The 18,197-nt window shown below is 41.3% G+C and overlaps 1 protein-coding gene and 1 long non-coding RNA gene across 2 annotated transcripts in view; one reads left to right on the forward strand and one right to left on the reverse strand.

Annotated features, from left to right (window-relative positions):
* Positions 1–14,072, forward strand: part of LOC149920101 (uncharacterized) — a 45,223-nt gene extending 31,151 nt beyond the window's left edge. Inside the window, exons 2-3 of the long non-coding RNA XR_016461068.1 lie at positions 12,754–12,844; positions 13,965–14,072. This is a non-coding gene — a long non-coding RNA (uncharacterized LOC149920101). The remainder of the gene's footprint in view (positions 1–12,753; positions 12,845–13,964) is intronic.
* The window catches only part of CLYBL (citramalyl-CoA lyase), a 155,825-nt gene that overhangs the window by 16,228 nt on the left and 121,400 nt on the right, over positions 1–18,197 (reverse strand). Inside the window, exons 3-6 of the mRNA XM_090129290.1 lie at positions 9,102–9,290; positions 5,741–5,842; positions 3,918–4,011; positions 2,363–2,530 (exon numbers count right to left, since the gene is read on the reverse strand). Of these exons, the coding sequence (XP_089985416.1) occupies positions 2,363–2,530; positions 3,918–4,011; positions 5,741–5,842; positions 9,102–9,290 (553 nt within the window). The remainder of the gene's footprint in view (positions 1–2,362; positions 2,531–3,917; positions 4,012–5,740; positions 5,843–9,101; positions 9,291–18,197) is intronic.

Raw genomic sequence — 18,197 nt, forward strand, 5'->3', positions numbered from 1 at the left:
TATTATTTAACTTGTTACATTGTCAGTGAACACACGTGATTACTTTAAGGATAATTCTGTTCTACTTTTTTTCTGAATACAAGAAAATGTAAGGACATGTAACTTTGCTGAATACATGGAGTTTATGATTATGTTTGAGAGAGGTGAATGTGGCCCTACGCGTGCACACGTTTTGCCAGTTACCAGGCAATTGGCGAGCTTTCCCTCATTTTAGTCCTGTGGTTCCAGTGATTTAGATTACATGTGAAAAAGTAGGAAGATGTGATCGCAAATAGTTAGAAATAACAAGAATCATGTGTTTGGAACTTGTTATTAAGGCAATGCTTCAGGATTTTATTATCGCATTATCCGACAACTGCCAGTGACAAATGTGATGTATTTTATAGAAGGCCATGGATTAAGCTAGGGCCCATTTGTAAATTTCTGTGATGAAAATTAAATTGCAAATATTAAAATGTTTTTATTTTTATAGTTTTTGAACCAAATGTTTTTCCTTTTAGTTTGGAAGTGACATTTTAATTTAGCTAAACTAAGCAAAAAACAAAGATTAAGTGAACTGCAAGCAAAAGAAAGAAAAAAGACAAGGGAAATGCAAAAAAAGAAAAAACACAAGGGAAATATTTTTGATAGTCCTCAAATATTTTTTCTTTACCAAAAATAAGAAAAAGTCTGTTTTGTTTTGAACTTTTTTTTTTTTCTTTAAGAATTTTGGCCAGAAAATCAGAATACTGACCCATCTTTGTTTATGATGGGAGTGTTTGTCAGGTTGCTTGCTGCACTTCTGAGATGTGGTGATCAGAACTGCAGAGAGGCAGAAGGCAAAGGGCTGTGAGTTTCTGTTAGTGAAGCTGGTACTGTGCACACAGCTTTATTCTTTATGGGTGCGTTAGATACAAACTTGATGCTCTAAATTGTCACACATGACCTTTTTATTTGTATCCTATCTGGACCCTATTCTCATGTGAGAAAACTTCCTACAGAAAGTCAGAGGAGTCCAAAACCTCATCAATGCTGTTTATGCTTTGCGATTTAAAATTTTCCAAAGTGGCAGCCTGAGCAAAGTATTTAAAAGCACATTAAGCATTCAGAAAGATTACTCTCAAAGGTGCTGGGCATCTGCAGCTCCATCTTCTGTCAACAGGAGGTTCAGATACTTAAATTTTTTCAAAAATCAAGCCCTTCCCTAAACTAGAAAAGATTGGTCTCGATTACGTAGCCATCAGCAGGTGCTACCATTCAGGAGCTCCATTATTTTCCCACTTCAATAGTGGACGAATTGAGGGTGGAAGTCCACACGGACACAGATAATGTTGTGTAGCTGTGAGGAGCTCCCTGCTCTGCCTCTGAAATGAGATCTGCTTTTGCAACTGCAGAAGCTCAGCAGACGGGGAAGGAGAGTTTGGGCTGAAGGGAATCGATGTCTTTTCTTTTTTTTACTATCGAGTCCAGATCACTTAAAAGAACACTTTTAAAAGAACACTCGCTGTATTTGGTTACTTTGCTCAGTGCTTTAAGATGTCGTATGCCATTAACTGTAAAAATACAGTGTGCTAAACCACTTCCTTTGCTAACAAAACCTGAGCAGCTAAACGATTGCTGTGCATACAGCCTGAACGACGGTCACAGACGAATAATGTAAAACGTCAGTGCTGAATCCTAGAATTCTATAACGCCTGTGTCAAATGGCTGATTTCTATTGCAAAAACACAATCTTTGGTGGCTGCACTGTCCCACCAGGGTGTCCAAGTGATCTGGTACACCAATCACAGGGTAACAGGCTGCATTACAGGGCTCTGTTGCAAGGAGCCTGCTGGTCTTGCTGTCTGCCAATACCCGTAGGTGTCACCAGCACTTACTGGGAGGGGAGCCAGGAGATGAAAAACAAATCAAAGAAAATAATAAAAAAAGAACTTTCCTGTAGCAATTAGCGTGCAAGGTTTGCTTATCAACTCCCTCACCTAGCAAGTGCTTTTTAAGCAACTGCTGCTTAAAAAATATGCAGAAGGGATCTGAATATCTTTAAAAAGCGACTGTGGATTGACCATTGCAAAGTACAGTATTGCTTGTCCCATACTCTGTGACTGGAGGAATCACATCCTGCACACTCTCTGCCCCAACCTCTCTTCAAAATACAGCTTCAAGGGGTGTAGTTTTAAAAAGCAGCCTGAGACTTTTCAGGCAAAATTTCCAGGCACAACTGTAAAGGTGCTAATTAATGCACATGAGCTTGGTGTCACTTAGTTCTTAAAAAACTGATCTGTAATAAGAAAGTGAGTTATTTGTCAAAGTAACGATAAATGTAGCAATATCTTGAAATTGGAGAATATAGGCATAATTTTCAGACATTGGCAGAAACCCATACCAGTGAAGCCCATCGAGGCACCTTCCCTTGATTGCCTGCGGAGCCCATCTTCATCTCGGAAATCAATGTAAACCAGGTCTATTGCTTGGAGGCCAAATGCCTTTGCTGTGACTATTATTTTCTGCCTGGCGTATAAAATATCGTGAGTTTCCTTATTGCTTGTTGCACCTATGAAAAGAAAGAAAACAAAGAAAAGATGACAGGAGTGCCTTAAATCTTTCTCTCTTAAATCTTTTGTAAGTAAAAAGAAAGGAAGAAAGGAAGAAAGAAAGAAAGAAAATCAGTTAAATTTCATTTAACTGATTTGGGAAACAAAGTGGATCACAAGGCTGTACTGTAAAACTGATACTCCTGGGAAAAAATAAGCTGCTTAAGCAAAAGGAATAGACCTCTCTTTATAGAGTCACTTATAAAATTCAGATTTTGACTCAGTTCAAATCTGAAGTTGTAAGCATGAAGTCGATGGAAGTTCTGGCTGATAAGGACAACAGAGTTGGGACTAACGTGCAGTAATTACCTTATTGTATTATAATATGTGCAGCAAGAAGCACTAAAGCAAGGGAAGCTTTATGCAGTGTGACACACCGGCTACAACTAAATGGTTAAAAAATTCACACTGAGAGCAGAATTGCACTTTCCTTGGTTGTGATTCTTGTCACAACGGATGTCCTAAGCTGAATATTTAAGCTTTAGTATTTGGATGAAAAATGATGGTAGATGACTGAGAGGAACCAAAAGTATTCACAAGACTTGACGTGTTCACAGTGCACCAGCTAAGCAGCATTCTCATGTGAAGGCTGGTGCAAAAAAATAATAATACATTCCTTTCCTGAGGGTCACTGTTTAGATGCAGATTTCCAATTTGTTAGGAATAATTTAATAAATCAATGCTAATTTTTATATTAAAATTTATTTTTAATTTAAACGTCAACAGCTGTGAAGTAATATCTTTAAACCAAATCAGACTAATGAGGAGATAAGTGGCTTCTCATAAAAAAATTCAGAACTACTTTTCATTTTCAAGGAAGATTAATAGTGTTTTTACAGGAAAATATGCTAAAGATTACTGTACTGACACGGGGCATATTTAAAACAAATTTATTATAGCAAAATATGACACGAGAGTATTTGCAGATGATGTCAAAATCCCGAGTGATAACTGACTCTAGATCAGAGATAAAGTAGACAGCAGAATTTTAAGATTTTTAACATAGTTCTTAAAAGCATGTGCATGTTTCTTAGGGGTACGGTATTTTTAAATAATTTCAGTGACTCAACGGTTTGCCTTGATTTTTTATTTTGTGCATTTTTGCTACTGCATGGCAGAAAGCAAGAGGAAGTGTCAGTGCCCTGTAATACACAGGAACCACATTTTAATTTCTCAGTGATACATTCCACATTGAAAAAAAAAAATACGGAGAAAAGGGAATATGTAAAATGCAGAATCAAGAGTTTTTATTACATTAATTATCGCTGTCGGTAATGCAGTGGAGATAAACTGGGTTTCTCCAATGCAAATGCCATTAACCATTATAGAAAAGAGACAGGTAACAACCTATGCTGGCACGGAAATCCTCTCCTCCAAAGACGACTGCATCCAAATGAAAGCCAACCTGGGATCCTGTTCTCAATGCTTCTTCACAGACAGCCTACAAATGGGAGCATATTGTTAATTTGTAGAGAAACGCAGGAAGCAGAGAGACTAAGAGGATATTACATCAACTCAGTATTACCAAAACCTGGTGATCCTTTGGCTAAAATTGCTCCTATTAAGCAAAACCATGGTAGGTACTCAAGTGTGCACAATGCTTTAAAATGACTCAGCAGAATAGAAAACATTATCTTGCCCTGAGCACCTATATGCCTCTGGTGTGGAGATGCAGGACATCACAACAGCTTCGCTGCCTCTTGGCTGGAGCTTACCATAATGACCTTGCAATTGCTGCCTCGGATACTCAGGAGGCAATAAGGAATGAAACACCCCTCAAAGGCTGCTTAAAAGCAACCAAAAATTATTATGCTTGATCAGTTTGATATGTAGCAGCACTGCCCGAGAAAAAGAAAGATTGGGATCCTGGTTATAAAATTAACAATTTCAATGGTTTAAAATGGTTGTGGATTCTTTATCGGATAAATTGTCAATTTAAAGGCTTGTGCTACATCTAACTAAAAAGTAGCTAAGGAAGTTAAAAATGCAACAAGTATCACAGAAAAGTATTAAAGTGAAAGCAAGCAGAATTTTGCTACTGTACCTATATATAAGGAAGTAAATTTCCAGACTGTTACTGTTTTATATTGACCTTTGTAATATTAATATTTGTTAAGGACTAGGTATGCAGAAAGGGAGAGAAGTAATTACAAACTCTGCTAGTGGGTGTTCTTACATGGCCGCTGGTGGGACACAAAATTATTATTAAGCTGAATGCTTTAAAAGGCAACTCTGCTGCCAACATCAAGGGCCGCAGCATTAAACTCCCCCCCCCCCCACCCCCTTATAAAATACTGCAGGCGAATAAAAACCTCAGCCAGTTGCAAATGCAAGTTAGTTCTGTGTCCGCGCCCTGAAACGGGAGCACGCTGCCTGGTGATGTTATGACGTGCAGGGAGGTACGTGGCTGCAACAGGCGGAGGCTGCCGGCAGCTCCTGAGCTGTTCCTGCCCTGTGTGCCCTCAGCTGGCCCCAAGCCTTCCCCATCCATTTTGGGGGAGCCCCACGAGTGCCTCCTCCTCGTGCTGCCTCTCCTTGCTGAAAACCTGCGCACATGAGAGGTGGTGGTGGGGGGACCTATATTATGAAGCACTTTAAATGTAAGGCTTGGTTGAAATCACCCTTCAGATATTTGATATTTTTAAAGTTAATTGTACTTTTAATCTTAGCATTAAATTCCCTGTTGTACGCATGAAAAAAAAAAAAAAAAAACTGCAACGTGAAATCTGGCTGAAACTGTGTCAGTAGAAAATTATACCGCTTTAGCAGCAATGAAATGAGGATTGTTCTTTTTTCTAATTAAATGCTATATCAAAGTCAAGCTCGACAGCTACTAAATAGTCGTTTATCGCAGCAGCGTGTGTGCTCCAGATCCTCAGAGAAGCAAGTTTCCTGTTAGAAACGCGGGTAGGAATGCAGATGGGTTTCCTCAGTTGGCAAGGAGTATCTAGAGCTGTTCCTCCACCAAAATATTTTGGATTTATGAAGGCCTTTGCCATATAAACACGAGAGTTAGGCATCCAAATGCTTTAGCGGACTGAAAAACATGTTTACCATTTTATAGCCTCTCTTCCTTGAGGAAATCATGCCGGGACAACGGAGCTCTCTGCTTATCCAGGTGGCTGAGAGGGCAAAACACCAACGCTTGGACCGCACCCAAACCTACTTACCTTAAAATTGAGCAACCCCACCGCGGTTTCCACAAATGGGATAAAATGCATTGGTTCTGCAAGCGTTCGGCCTTTCGAGTGATGTGCGAATTTGTCTGCAAACTAAAACCAGACAACGTGAGGCTTCGGCAAAAAAAGCACATGCGGGCACGTGCAGCACTTTAAATCTTTCACCTGGCCGCAACGCTGGCGCACGAAAAGCCCCCAAACTCAGAAGACGTAATTAAAAACCGCAGAGAGCGTTGGGGAAGGTCTGTGCTGAGGCGTGGGCTTTGCACCTCGTGTCCCCGGGCCTGCTGGCGGGGCACAGCCTGCCCCAGCCATGGGGCACACACAGTGCTGCCCTGCCTGCCTCGGGTCGGGCACCGCACCGCCGCTGAGGCATCTGCACGGCTCGTTACGGCACCGCTGCCCTTTGTTCGCCAGGCTTTTCTTCATAATTTTTAGCTTACCTAGGAAGGCCTCAAAAAGGAAGTTTAATTCTTTGAAGACCAAAGCTTTCCAATTTTTTCCATGAGACCAGTTCACAGCTAGCTCTGAGCTGCCAGTGGGGTAGCCCAAATTCCAAAATCTATCATCTGGAAACATACAAAAGCTCTCGCACAGATTTTTCCCTTTTCAAAAGGGGGAAAAAAAAGGGGGGAAAAGAAACCCTCGGTCCTATATTGTAAATCTATTATGTCGGTCTAGATCTGGCAGTTTGCGCGGAGATAAACATACTGCAGGTATGGCAAAAATATCGTAATAAATAAAGACAAAAATAACATATGCATATATTTTAAATTTAAGGAATATTCGACTATTAATGGATATCAAAGGAAAGGGAATTTTAATCATCTCTCCATTCAGTCTCAGTTGGGTAAATCATATCTAAGAGATTTGCATAAATATAAACCATCAAAGACTTTTCATCTTCAAAGGGGGTTTCAAGACCCTATAAGCTTTGTACTGTAATCATCGCAGGTCACAACCCTGCAGGAATAAGGCTGCTATGGCAACATAAAAAACTAATGCTTAAGGCTTAGCATAATATTCTGACTAATAGAAAGGAAACTCATTTTAAAAGCTGGCAGCCTATTTACCAGAAGCTGGATTAGAGGTGTTATTTCCCCTTTTAGCTTCCCCCCACTGCCCCTCCCCAAAAGAAGGAAAATCTAATCACCGAGATCTTTAAAAAGCTTTCGAGCAATTTGCAGTAACTTTACAATTAGGCCAAAATAAATCACAGCTTTCTCTGACAAAGAATTCTGCCCTTCCCGTCCCTGCTTTGCATCACCAGCGGGGCCCTCTCCACAACTTTTCCTTGGAGAAGGGACTTCCACCCAAAAATGTGCCAGCAAGAAAACACGAGTGCAATTCACACGTGCAAGCGTACGGCTGGGCAGGTACTGTGGCAGCACAACACGTAAACTGTGCAGGCAAGCACAGAAAATGAGGTAATCAAACCGCATCAGCGTATGCTCTTAAGGCTCCCAGCCAGATAGAAAAAAAAAAAAAAGAAAAGGAAAGTGCTACTGCGTTTAGATTTCAGGTGCAAGTTAAAGCTGCGGAACTCTTATTTTAAAATATTTTAGAAGTCACTCTCTGGGATTTTTGACAGCTTGTGGTTTGTTGGCAGGTAAATGAAAAATAAAGAAGGTTTAATTAAACGGCGTCTCCCTTCCTCTCCCTTTAAAAAATTTGCAATAAGCACCGCTACAAAAGGTAACTAGTGGAGAAGTTTCAATTAATTTTTTTCAAAAGGAGACGATTAAATGTTTCCGGCCTGGTAAAGTGTTCATTTCAGGGAGAAGGGGGGAAAGGAGAAGGCGGAGGGAAGAAAACAAAGCTCGGGGAGGGGATGAAGTAGCAGGCCCCCGCAATTCTTTCAGTTCCCGTGCACACCCAATAGTGTGTTGGAAAGAATGCACACTGTTCGGGATTTGTGGGAGAATTGTCCCGCCACAAAGGAGGGAGAGTTACGCTTGTTATAGTCCAATAAGCCATGCCAGTCAAACAAGTACCCACACTAGGGACAAAAGGAGAGCAAGAGATTCTCACACAAAAGAAAACAAGTAAGCCCATCTTTTAGTTGTGCATCAGCCTCCAGGTTTTATGCTCCGCATAAATAAAAATGAGGGGGGAAAAATAAACAGCTTCTCTTAGGCTGGGAGCCTGGAAAAGGAGCGGGCAGGAGTGAAGCCGCAGGATTTCTGAAACGCGCCGGCATCATTCAGCAGAGCACGCTCTTTGTGCTCCTGGGCTCGGCCGGGCGCGAGCCGGTGGCCACGGCAGCAGGCCTGAGGAGAGGTGGAAGGGATAAGGAGCAGAGGGACCTAAGCCTCACCCCTGCCCAGAGCCCGCCTCGTGGCTACGAAGGCCCGCCATTTTGGCAGCATGAATGTTCACGTGTGATGAGCTGTGCCCAGAGCTCACAGAGATGCTCGAGGCACACAGCCTCTGTTGCGGCAACCAAATGTTGTGGCCCATTCGCTGCTGTGTGGGGCTGGGCGCGGGATGGATGCGCTTGCTCAGGGTGCCCTTGCATGTCGTCGGCAGCATGTGATGGAGGCTCAGGACCACAGTTGGCACAAGGGCACCTCCCAGCCTCCCAGCGCAGCCGGCCTGCTGGCTCTGCCACAACGCCAGCCCGACGCACGGAACGGCTGCTCCTGCACTGGCACCGTGCAGCAGTCACGGCTTACCCAAACAAACGTCCCCCTTCTTGACAATTAAAACAATTATAGCGTAATTAGGCCTATTTCAAAGTTTTCTTAAGTAATCTGACATGCCAGCCATTTACATTTCAGGTTTTTATTGGCTGAAAAGTCAGTCATGAAACACAAACACACCTGTCAGCAATTAAAAAGGAAGAAATAGAGAACTGCTCAGGAAATAATATCTGTGCTAATTAAAAACAGTAGTTAAAAGCTTCCTGTTTGTTCCTCCATTTGCCCCCAGGAGTGACCTTCCCCCCCCCCGGCGTACTTTTCACATGTTGCTAGCATGCTTTCCCCAGCTCCCTCTTACTGGGCATGCGACTATGGCACATGGCCACAGACAAGCATTTCAGTGGCACAATATTTAAATAAGAGTCAGACACCAATGCAGCTAATTTTCAAAATATGCTCTGACTCTTCACTGACTATAGGAGAAATAAATCCAGTATTCTTTACAAAGGCTATTCACTCCACATATGCTTTTCATGTAGCACATTGTATGCACATTTAAACAGAAGCATTTCCCAATTACCTTACTCAAGCAACAACAGGACATGGCACTCATGTCACATCAGAGTCCTTTGCCTCTACACCTGGCTTAATTTGACCCAGCAGCTTCAGTCAAAAGCTACCACATTGTTGGTACACAGATAGCTACTCACCCATTTAACTTCTTCCACGCTTTCAACCTTTGGCAGCATCAGACTTGAAGGAAGAGTCTTGGACTGCAAAAGCACCTCTAGATCTTCCTCTGCAAGGCCACTGGACACGGAGTTTATCCTAACACACTTCTCAGCATGGCCGATGTCAAACTCTTCAAGCGTTTTCACAACTGTCAGCCTTGCTTCTCTCTACAATATATATATATACATGTATACATGCATTCAATGCCACAGAGAAAGAGAAGAAGAAAGCTTATTTTCTACTGACATTTTTAAAAGCTGAACAGAAAACTCACAGAAATGACATGGGGAAAAAGCTAGACAGACAGTGTATTTTTGTCCCCAACAAGTCCGTCACTCCTGGTTCTTTGTTAAAGTCATCAGTCATCAGCAGTCATCAGCAGCACCTTGCAATTCTGCCTTACTCAGTTCTTTGTAACTAGCAAATAAAAGCTCAGTTCATGCCTAAATATTTTTCAACAACCACTTATGGAAAGCATCCATCTCTATTATAATTACTAAATACATCTAACAAATGTGAATCTGTCCACTAACTATAATATATTACAGTAAGTCTACGCTCACAACAGTGGAGCGTTAATACCTTTGCTTAAAACAATTCATTTTTGTAATTCATCGCCATGTTGACTGTGCTCAAATATCAGGGGTATCAATAAGTACAGATGTACATCTCTTTCTTTGGTTCTGCTATGTAAATCTTCCTTTTCTCCATGTATAAAAAGTATATTAAGGCTCATAGCAGAGTTCAGAACTTGCCTTTGAAAACATTGCCACAATAATTTGTAGATTTTCATGAACCATGTAAAAAGATACTCTTCTGCGGGCACTAAATAAAATATCCAAATACACTTGCTTCTTGTGGCCACTCGCTATTTTTGTGAATGTAAATTCATAAACCTGCTGAATATTTGATATACATGAAGAATACTTGGATGCTTTTCTGAGATGCAGTGCTTTTATTGGCCTTAAGGAGACGAGGGGCAGTGGCAGAAGAGCACTGGCGGTCTCCCTCACTTTCTGCCCATTTCAGCTTTGGTGGCAAATTCCTCCCATTTGCCAACAGCCCCTAAAAAATCCTCATTGTCAGAATGAAGGCTTATCAAAAGTAATTTCATTTGTGAAGAGTTTTTATGGTCCTAATAAAACTTTAAAGCTCCTGACTTGCAAATGTAAAGAAACAACTTTAACGCTATGCAGTTGCTGGAGAGATACTTTGCAAGAAAACAGGCAAACTTGAAGGAGAAGAAAATCATCAAAGCTAATATTCAGGCTAATACCAATCAGTGAGATGGCACATAGTAGTAGAGTTAAACCAGACGGCTACAAATCTGTGCCTGTGCAGGGGCCTCAAATGGAGACACAGTGCGCACATGTATGCATCTCTGTGCCGCAATACAGGGTCACTCTCAGAAGTAGTCTCTGTAAGATCCAGCCCAAAAGCTATCATGAGCGGGCTCAGGAAATCTGTGCAAAGATGCAAGGAGTTCACTGCAGCCAAGGCCAGTTTGCCTGAATGTTGTGAAGCAGGCCATGCGATGCTGCCCAGCACACACCCATCTCCCTGTCCTTCTCCAGGCGGGGTGGTTGGTGCCTGTTGGGCCAAAGGTTTCTGGACGTGATGCAGAGTGGTATCTGAAATGCATTCTCCAAAACAATTTATGCTTTTAATTAAAGCCAGATTATCACGTCTCAGCACACACTGATCCAATTTGCAAAATAAAGCTCTCCCAAAATTATCCACTAAGGCAGCATCCGATTCCAACTGAAGGCACATCTCTCGAAAACTTGTAGTCTAATTCATTACAATTTTTGCAGATTATAATAATGAGCAGTAGAGCATCTCATTAGCTATTTTTCTCCTCAGGCTGCAAACTCCCTTCCCAAAAAAGACAGATCGTGTCTTTCTAGGTATATTTCCATACAAAACACTTATTAACAGGCTGTTGCTGTTATCAATTTACATAAACTAAATGTGCAGCCCTCTGGTACATATCCCAAAAATAACTAACAACTTCACTGAATTTATACCAACCAACAAACATGGGGAGGGGGTTGTTGTTTTTTCCCATATTTTAATAGAAAATATGTTGCTATGTTAGTTAACACACCCATGCCATCTGTTGGGCTGAGAATCAATGCAGTTTCTTATAGCCACTACATTTTAGATCTGTCTGCCTAGATACCCCAGGAACAGAAACATCTCCCTTCCATGATAAACCTCTAGTCACTGTAGTTTCTGAATCAGGAACGGGCATTTTTATTCGTGGGACAGACTGATGGACCTGGTACAACAAGTCAGAGACCTCTTGAGGGGACTGACCCTGCTCCTGCCCTTCCTACAGTAGGGAAAATCCCACTGATGTTAGTGGCCCTACTCGGGATTCCAGGAAAAAACATCATGGTTGAATTATAAAATCTACCAAAATCATTGGGCAACATGAACTAAAAGCATGGAGGAAAAGGAGATCCCCTTCTGCCTCATTATGCAGTGAAATGTAAATACAATTCTAATATGCACACAAAAGCTGAGATTTTAAGCTAGTTGATCTACTTCAATGATGTAACAGTAAAGAAAAAAAAGTACTTAATACAACATTTTTGTAGCAGTAGATGCAAGAATAAATGCATTTTCCAAAGTAAAGTCCTTGCCAAGATTGGTCAAGATAGAGTATGTCAACAACAGTGGAAGAAATTATTTACCTGTTCTTCACCCTACAGTATTGGACAACTCTCTGTCCTGAGCAGGTAAAGAAAAAACTTGGCCGTGAAACAGAGGTCCACCCTGGGACAGTGTGGTGCTCCATTAGGGCCCATAGGTTGAGTTCTTATCAAGGTGAACAAGGAAGGATGACAACTGAGAGAGTCTGTGGTAAACAGTGATATTAAATTACACTAATATTATCATATATTATATGCTGATATTATCAAAATATCCTAAATTGGCGACTTGTGCTGGAAAAAATATTGGTCAAGGTGGCTGTAGCTCCTTTTGTGTCTCTTCTGTCTGACTCAGAGGGGGACGAGGGGAGATTTCCATTCCTGCATGCAGCTACGCCAACTGGGGAGGATAAAGCCTTTGGTGATGCTGCATCGCAGATGAATCAACTGCCAACAGGACACACAGACACCGAAATTAAAGACGGGAATACGCAAGTAGCCGTCTCAATTGGCACCCATTAAAGCTAATCACTATCCATCCTCACGAGTTGCTAGCTCTGAATTATCAAATCTGCAAAGAAAACAACATCCGTCCACTTTTACACTCCAGTGGAAGAGGTGGTCCCTCGCGGCAGGGCTGCGCAGTCTCGCCATCTGGAGAATAAATCGAGTGTGAAGTACAGTATAGTTTGGGACCAAGCTCCGTGGCGGCAGCCCAGCAGCGAGTTCATTAGTTCCAAACTTGCAGGGATTAGTGTGGTGTCGGGGCAACTGTCGGGTGGGATCAGGCAGGCAGAGCACGAGACTCAGGGAGGGAGGTGGTGGCAGGGAAGGAGCCCCTGGGCTTGCTAATGGAACCAAGTACAAGCACACCTAAATGGGTGCCCTAAGTTACAGCATTAGCATCATCTCCTGGCATCTGAATCTGTACCTTTCCTTCTTTTTTTTTTTTTTTTTTTTCTGTTTCTTTAAGTTGTATGCCAACACACAGAGATCTCCATTATGAGACAGAAGGGATGGTACAGGAGTGGAAGCCCAGCCACCCACTCACCACGGACACACTGGTAATAAAGAAATAATGAAACGCAGGCACTGGAATTAACAGAATACTGGGGACAGAAACAGCAGAGAAAAATTACATTTTCTTCTTTCTTTTCAAACTGATACAACACCCCACAGACCGGTTTTCCAGCACTGTGATTCCCAGAACTGCATGATCTAGGGAGAAGCGGGAAGGAGCATACACACACATCTTATTACTCTTGAGTTGTATCTGTTTTGCTCCATGTTTCTTGCACGTTCTTACACTTCAGTTTCTCAAGACCTTCAGGTCTTAACACAAAGACAGTGGGTATACCTAAAGGCCTGTGTATGTAGAGCTCTTGTCCTGTTAACATCCTTCTGCAATTATTCTTCATATAGAAACATAAATACACAATGCAAGAAAATGGCAGTCCAGAATATATCCTCCTCGCAGCCATAATGAGTTTGTGTGTCTCAAATGGCAGACGAAAAATTAATTACTATAATCACAATTCAAGTTATTTTTTGTGACAGGCCTGACATGATAAAAACATACAATTATGTGTTAATGTTACTTCCCTGGAGTGGTTTGTTTACAGAGCTTGACATTGCGGAATCTTTTGTCACTTATATTAGTGCATACCCTAAAAATGCAACACTCAAACATGGTTCTGCAGAAGTGCATGTTTGGATTTTTGGACAAAATTGCATTTTTGCAAAGAGAAAGCCTGACACTTTTTACATACTTAGTTTCCATCAATAAAGTGCTGCCATACAGAATGGCACATCATTTAGTTTCAAATTCTCAAATGAGTTTGGCAAGAGAAGGGAAAAATTGTGTTCATTTTTAAGAAAACAAAGAAAACTGTAACTGCAGAACAGAACATTGCTGAGCATGGGAGGTCCTTGCTTCATACCTGTTTTCTACTTATATGCTTCATTTGTTTGTGAGATGGCAATTATTTTTTTTCTAGCTAGCCTTGTTAGACTGGAAAACTGCTGCAAAAATATGTTTTTTGCAACAAAAATATGTTTATTGCAAAGCTTTCAGGAAGCCTCTATTGAATCAGGTCTTATGATTACCTTCTAGATCAGATTATAATTTGAGAAGTTTTTAAAGATTTATTAAGTTTTAAAACACATTTTCTTTTGTTTCAACAGGGAACATGACAAAGCCAACATGTAATCGTAAAGGAAAGAAGGGACAGGAGTGGGGAGGGAGAAAAAGGCCTCCATGTGCATGCCTGTATTTCCCCCCTGCACTTTAGGCAAACGTGCATTTAAGCACTCTGCAAGAGTCTGATTTTTCTGCTAGTCTCTTGTAAAATCTTTGAAATCTTTCTTTAAGAATTATTTGGTCTACACAAGTCCTTTATTTTTTATACAATCCTTTTCACTCTTCTGAACAAGAGATTCATCGTAACATAATGAGTCATCTAACTCGGTGCATCTCTAGCATCTGCTGCTTTTCTCTCTGCTCTGCTAATTGTCTTTACATGTAGTACATGGTCTATCAACACTGAAATGAAGCAAACCACTTCAGCGGTCAGCATTATGATCTAAGCTGCAATTTAATTATGCTCTGCTGAGGAATCTTATCTCCTTTATCCACTTTCCTTGAAGTTGCCCTAAAGATCTAGGAAGGCATCACTGCACCCATCTCCAATATTTCTGCTGTATTTTCTGGAGGATAAGATCACTTTAAGATGCTTGTGAGTATCTGGGAGCTGTTTGCTGCCACGTAGCTTTAGCAAGCCTTTCCCCTCCTCCATCAGCACAGACAATGCGGATCTCAAAAATCCATCATTTGATGGCCAACACCAACAGAGTCGGACAGCTTCCATATATGATGATGATGGCATGATGTCTTGGCTTGAGAAGCCAGGAATGTGGGGAACCAGAGGAGCAGACCCTAAGGTCCCCTCAGCCAGCAGTCCAGGACCAGGGCTGGTGATTCCCCATGTGGCTGCAGGGGTGCTCAGCTATGTGAGCAGCATGTTTCTGCTGATCCAGGGAAACCAGAGACATGCATATTAGTGCAAGAGCAAGATATTTTTACAAGTTATGTTTAAGATATTTTTCAGACTTGCACGTATCTCACAGAAATTTAATTAGAGGCTGAATGCGTAGAAATATTCAGTGTGATATGAGGACTTAGCATAAATTTGTTTGTAGTAAAAATAATACAGCATGCTGTGTGTGTGTGTATACATAAATACAGAGACAGACTTATACCTTAAGACTAAACGTACAGAAAAGGTTTTTTAATGACAGTCTCATACACAACAGCTCCAATAAAAGAAAATTTTGTGCATGTACGTGGGCAGCTATTCTTCTGTCTGCCAACTTTTATAAACACTTACAAAAGAGATGTAAACAACCTTTCAATTAAGACAAATCAAGCTAACACTAATTTAAGCTGGCTGCAAGATGTAGTCTCTTTACTTTTTTTCCCTGGCTTTCTGAGGATGCTTTTTGTTTTGTGACAGATTAGCATCACAAACGAAAATTCTTTAGAAGCATTAGTGTTAATTAGTCTTCCTGGACAGTCCGAATGAGCCACTGCATGATGAAATGAGACCACAAAATAACCAATCTGATGTAATCAATACAAAGAAGGCTCTATGTTCCTTTCATCTGGCACATGAACTTAATTGTATGCTATGGCTATTTTGCATTTAAAAATATTCCAGCTAAAGATTTATTTTCATGGCATGATGTAATAAATGATTGTGACAAAAGTTTGCATTTAGATGTCCATTTTTTATCTTTACAAATGTATCTTTTTCTAATGCTGATAATGAAATATGTAACTGTCCACCAGAACTATCTTTACTTTAGCAAATTATCAGTTCCTGTTCAGATGGTGAGTTGAGGTGTGATGAACAGTAAATGCACATGATCAGAAGTGTTGTTTAATTACTGTTACAATTATTTAATAAATTATTTAGAAAGAGGGGAAGAAGGAAAGAAAGGAAGAAAGATAGGAAGAAAGAAAGAAAGGAAGAAAAAAGTAAGCCAAATAAAGTGAACATTAAAATAATGTAAAATTAAGGGGGAAAATATCAGAAAGAAAGTGACTGAGAGCCTGCATCTAAGAAAAAAGGCGAAGAAAGGTCTTTAGATTAAAAAGCACTTGCAGTACTCCTCACTTTTTAAGACAGTTATTGAACAGAAAGCAAGGAAGGCCAAAGGCTTTCACTGAAAGAGCCAGTACCTGCCCCATGGTTCACAGAGGCCCCTGGGAACACAGAAGGCATTAAGAAAAATCAGGTAAACTGCACCATGGCTTTCTCCATTCTTCTTTTCTTGAAGAGAATTTTCACAATCTGCACCCAGTCTCAGTAAAAGGTGTTTTAGAGAGAAAATTTGGAACAGTGGTGCATGACTTTTTTGAACTGTGCAAAAGCCTATTAACAGCCCTTAGCTCACTTTTCATTAAGTGCTTTATCTGCACTTGTAGGCTGCCAAGATCAGACTTTAGGAAAAATTTCTTGACCACCGTGAGGGTGGTCAAACACTGGTACAGGCTTCCCAGAGAAACGGTTGATGCCACGTGTCTGTCAGTATTCAAGAGAAGTTTAGATAATGCTCTCAATAGCATGCTTTAATTTTTGGTTAGCCCTGACGAGCTCAGGCATTTGGACAGATAGTCTTTGAAGGTCCCTTCCAAATGAACTATTCAAATTTTGTAATCGATCAAAATCCTAGAGTTCACAAAGATCAAATATTTACAGGCTATGCCCACAGCAAATCACACCTCTACCAAAAAAAAAAAAAAAAAAAAAAAAAAAGCTGGGATCATGTTCAACTCGTATTTTAAACTTAAATGGTATCACTTAGTAGCTGCAAGAGTTTCCACACAATGGATTTAGCATGGGATTTATGGCACCAACTGATCGTTCAGGTACTGTTGCGTTGAGCAACATACCTCCAGAAGTTCCTCCCCCAAGGTGGGTTGTTGCACCATCTAGAAGAAGAGTTCTTAAACCTTTTCATCTCATGTACAGCTTTTTAAAGCAGAGATCATTGCACGCAGTCCCTTGGAGATCGTGAAATTTGTTGTAATTTCTGTGTACGGACCCTCTGAGAACATCAGCAATATCAGACAGCTGAGCTTCCAAATCCACACACAGATCTTGAGCTCCAAGCACCTGAGAAGCCTACCTCCTCATTTACATCCAGGCTCTCCTTCAGAGGAGTTTCGCCAAACGAAAGCAATAGTGTGGTCTCACAGATGGGTCTCTTGGGATCATGCTCCAAAAGAAGTAAAGCTAGGAGTGCTCAGTGTTGTCCAGTGCTCCAGCAAGGCCTGCATGTCTTCAACCACTCACATGTGTCACCTTGACATGAAAAGCGTATTCTTGACTAAACATTCAACAAATGCCATGTTGATTTGGCACACTGCTCGTACTACTCCAGCTGCTGGAGCTGTAGAAAAACCACATGGAACAATTACACCATAGGTCCCTAAGAGCCCACCTTCTTCACAGGCAGACGCCCAGCAACATGCCATGCACCTGTCATTGCTGTTTGTCTGCTCCGGAGGGCTGCTCTCAAACAACATGGACTCTCAGCCCCACTAGATGAAGGCACAAGGGATTGTTCCTTGGACCAGATGCATTTTAGCACTGTAAAATAGCTTATAATTGCAGTAATTACTTCCACAGGATAATAATGTTAGGAGACCATGAACACAATTTTAGATATCTTTAAGTTTAGAAGTTTGAAAGAAGATGGCAGAAGCACTGGAGAGAGCGCTTCATAGGGTTGTTCAATGCAGGAATCTGATCTCGCAAGCTTCATGCTAAATCAACACAACTCTTGCTTTCCTGCAGAGCAGGCTTTTTTATACGTGTATTTCTCCACCAGTACTTAACTTAATGTTAAGACTGTGTCACTGTGCTGGACTTTGCCAGAAATCCTTCTTTCTCCACTAGAAGAGCTTCCTTCTTACAGAGAACCCACTTGGATAGGTGTCAGCAGTGAGTCAATGATCCCCAAATCCACCCCAAGTACAGATTAGCACCTCCTGTAGGCAGCATTTTCTCAGCAGCTTACAGCTTGCTGTTCTGTCTTGGCAACTGTCTCCCTTTCCATCTCACCTACACCCCCAAAGACTAAGAGGAGAAGTAGCACCAGAATGCTGCATCCTGCAAGTCCCTGCCTCTGCAGCGACTATCTGAGACAGAGACTGAGCCCTCATGTAGAAAATAAGATCAACTCAGTGACTCACGTACTCATGGCAAGGAGAAAGGACCTCCTAGAAATGACTTCAGTTGTTTTCTGTGGTCTAAACCAAATCTGAGGATGTGAATTTGTTCCTGCCTAGACTTATGATCAGTGTTAAAGAAAACGTGATTTTTCTCTGGTTTGAAAGAGGCACCTGAGGAG

The sequence above is a fragment of the Phasianus colchicus genome, chromosome 1 (assembly GCF_987193195.1).
Source record: "Phasianus colchicus chromosome 1, bPhaCol1.hap1.1, whole genome shotgun sequence".
Taxonomy (NCBI): Eukaryota; Metazoa; Chordata; class Aves; order Galliformes; family Phasianidae; genus Phasianus; species Phasianus colchicus.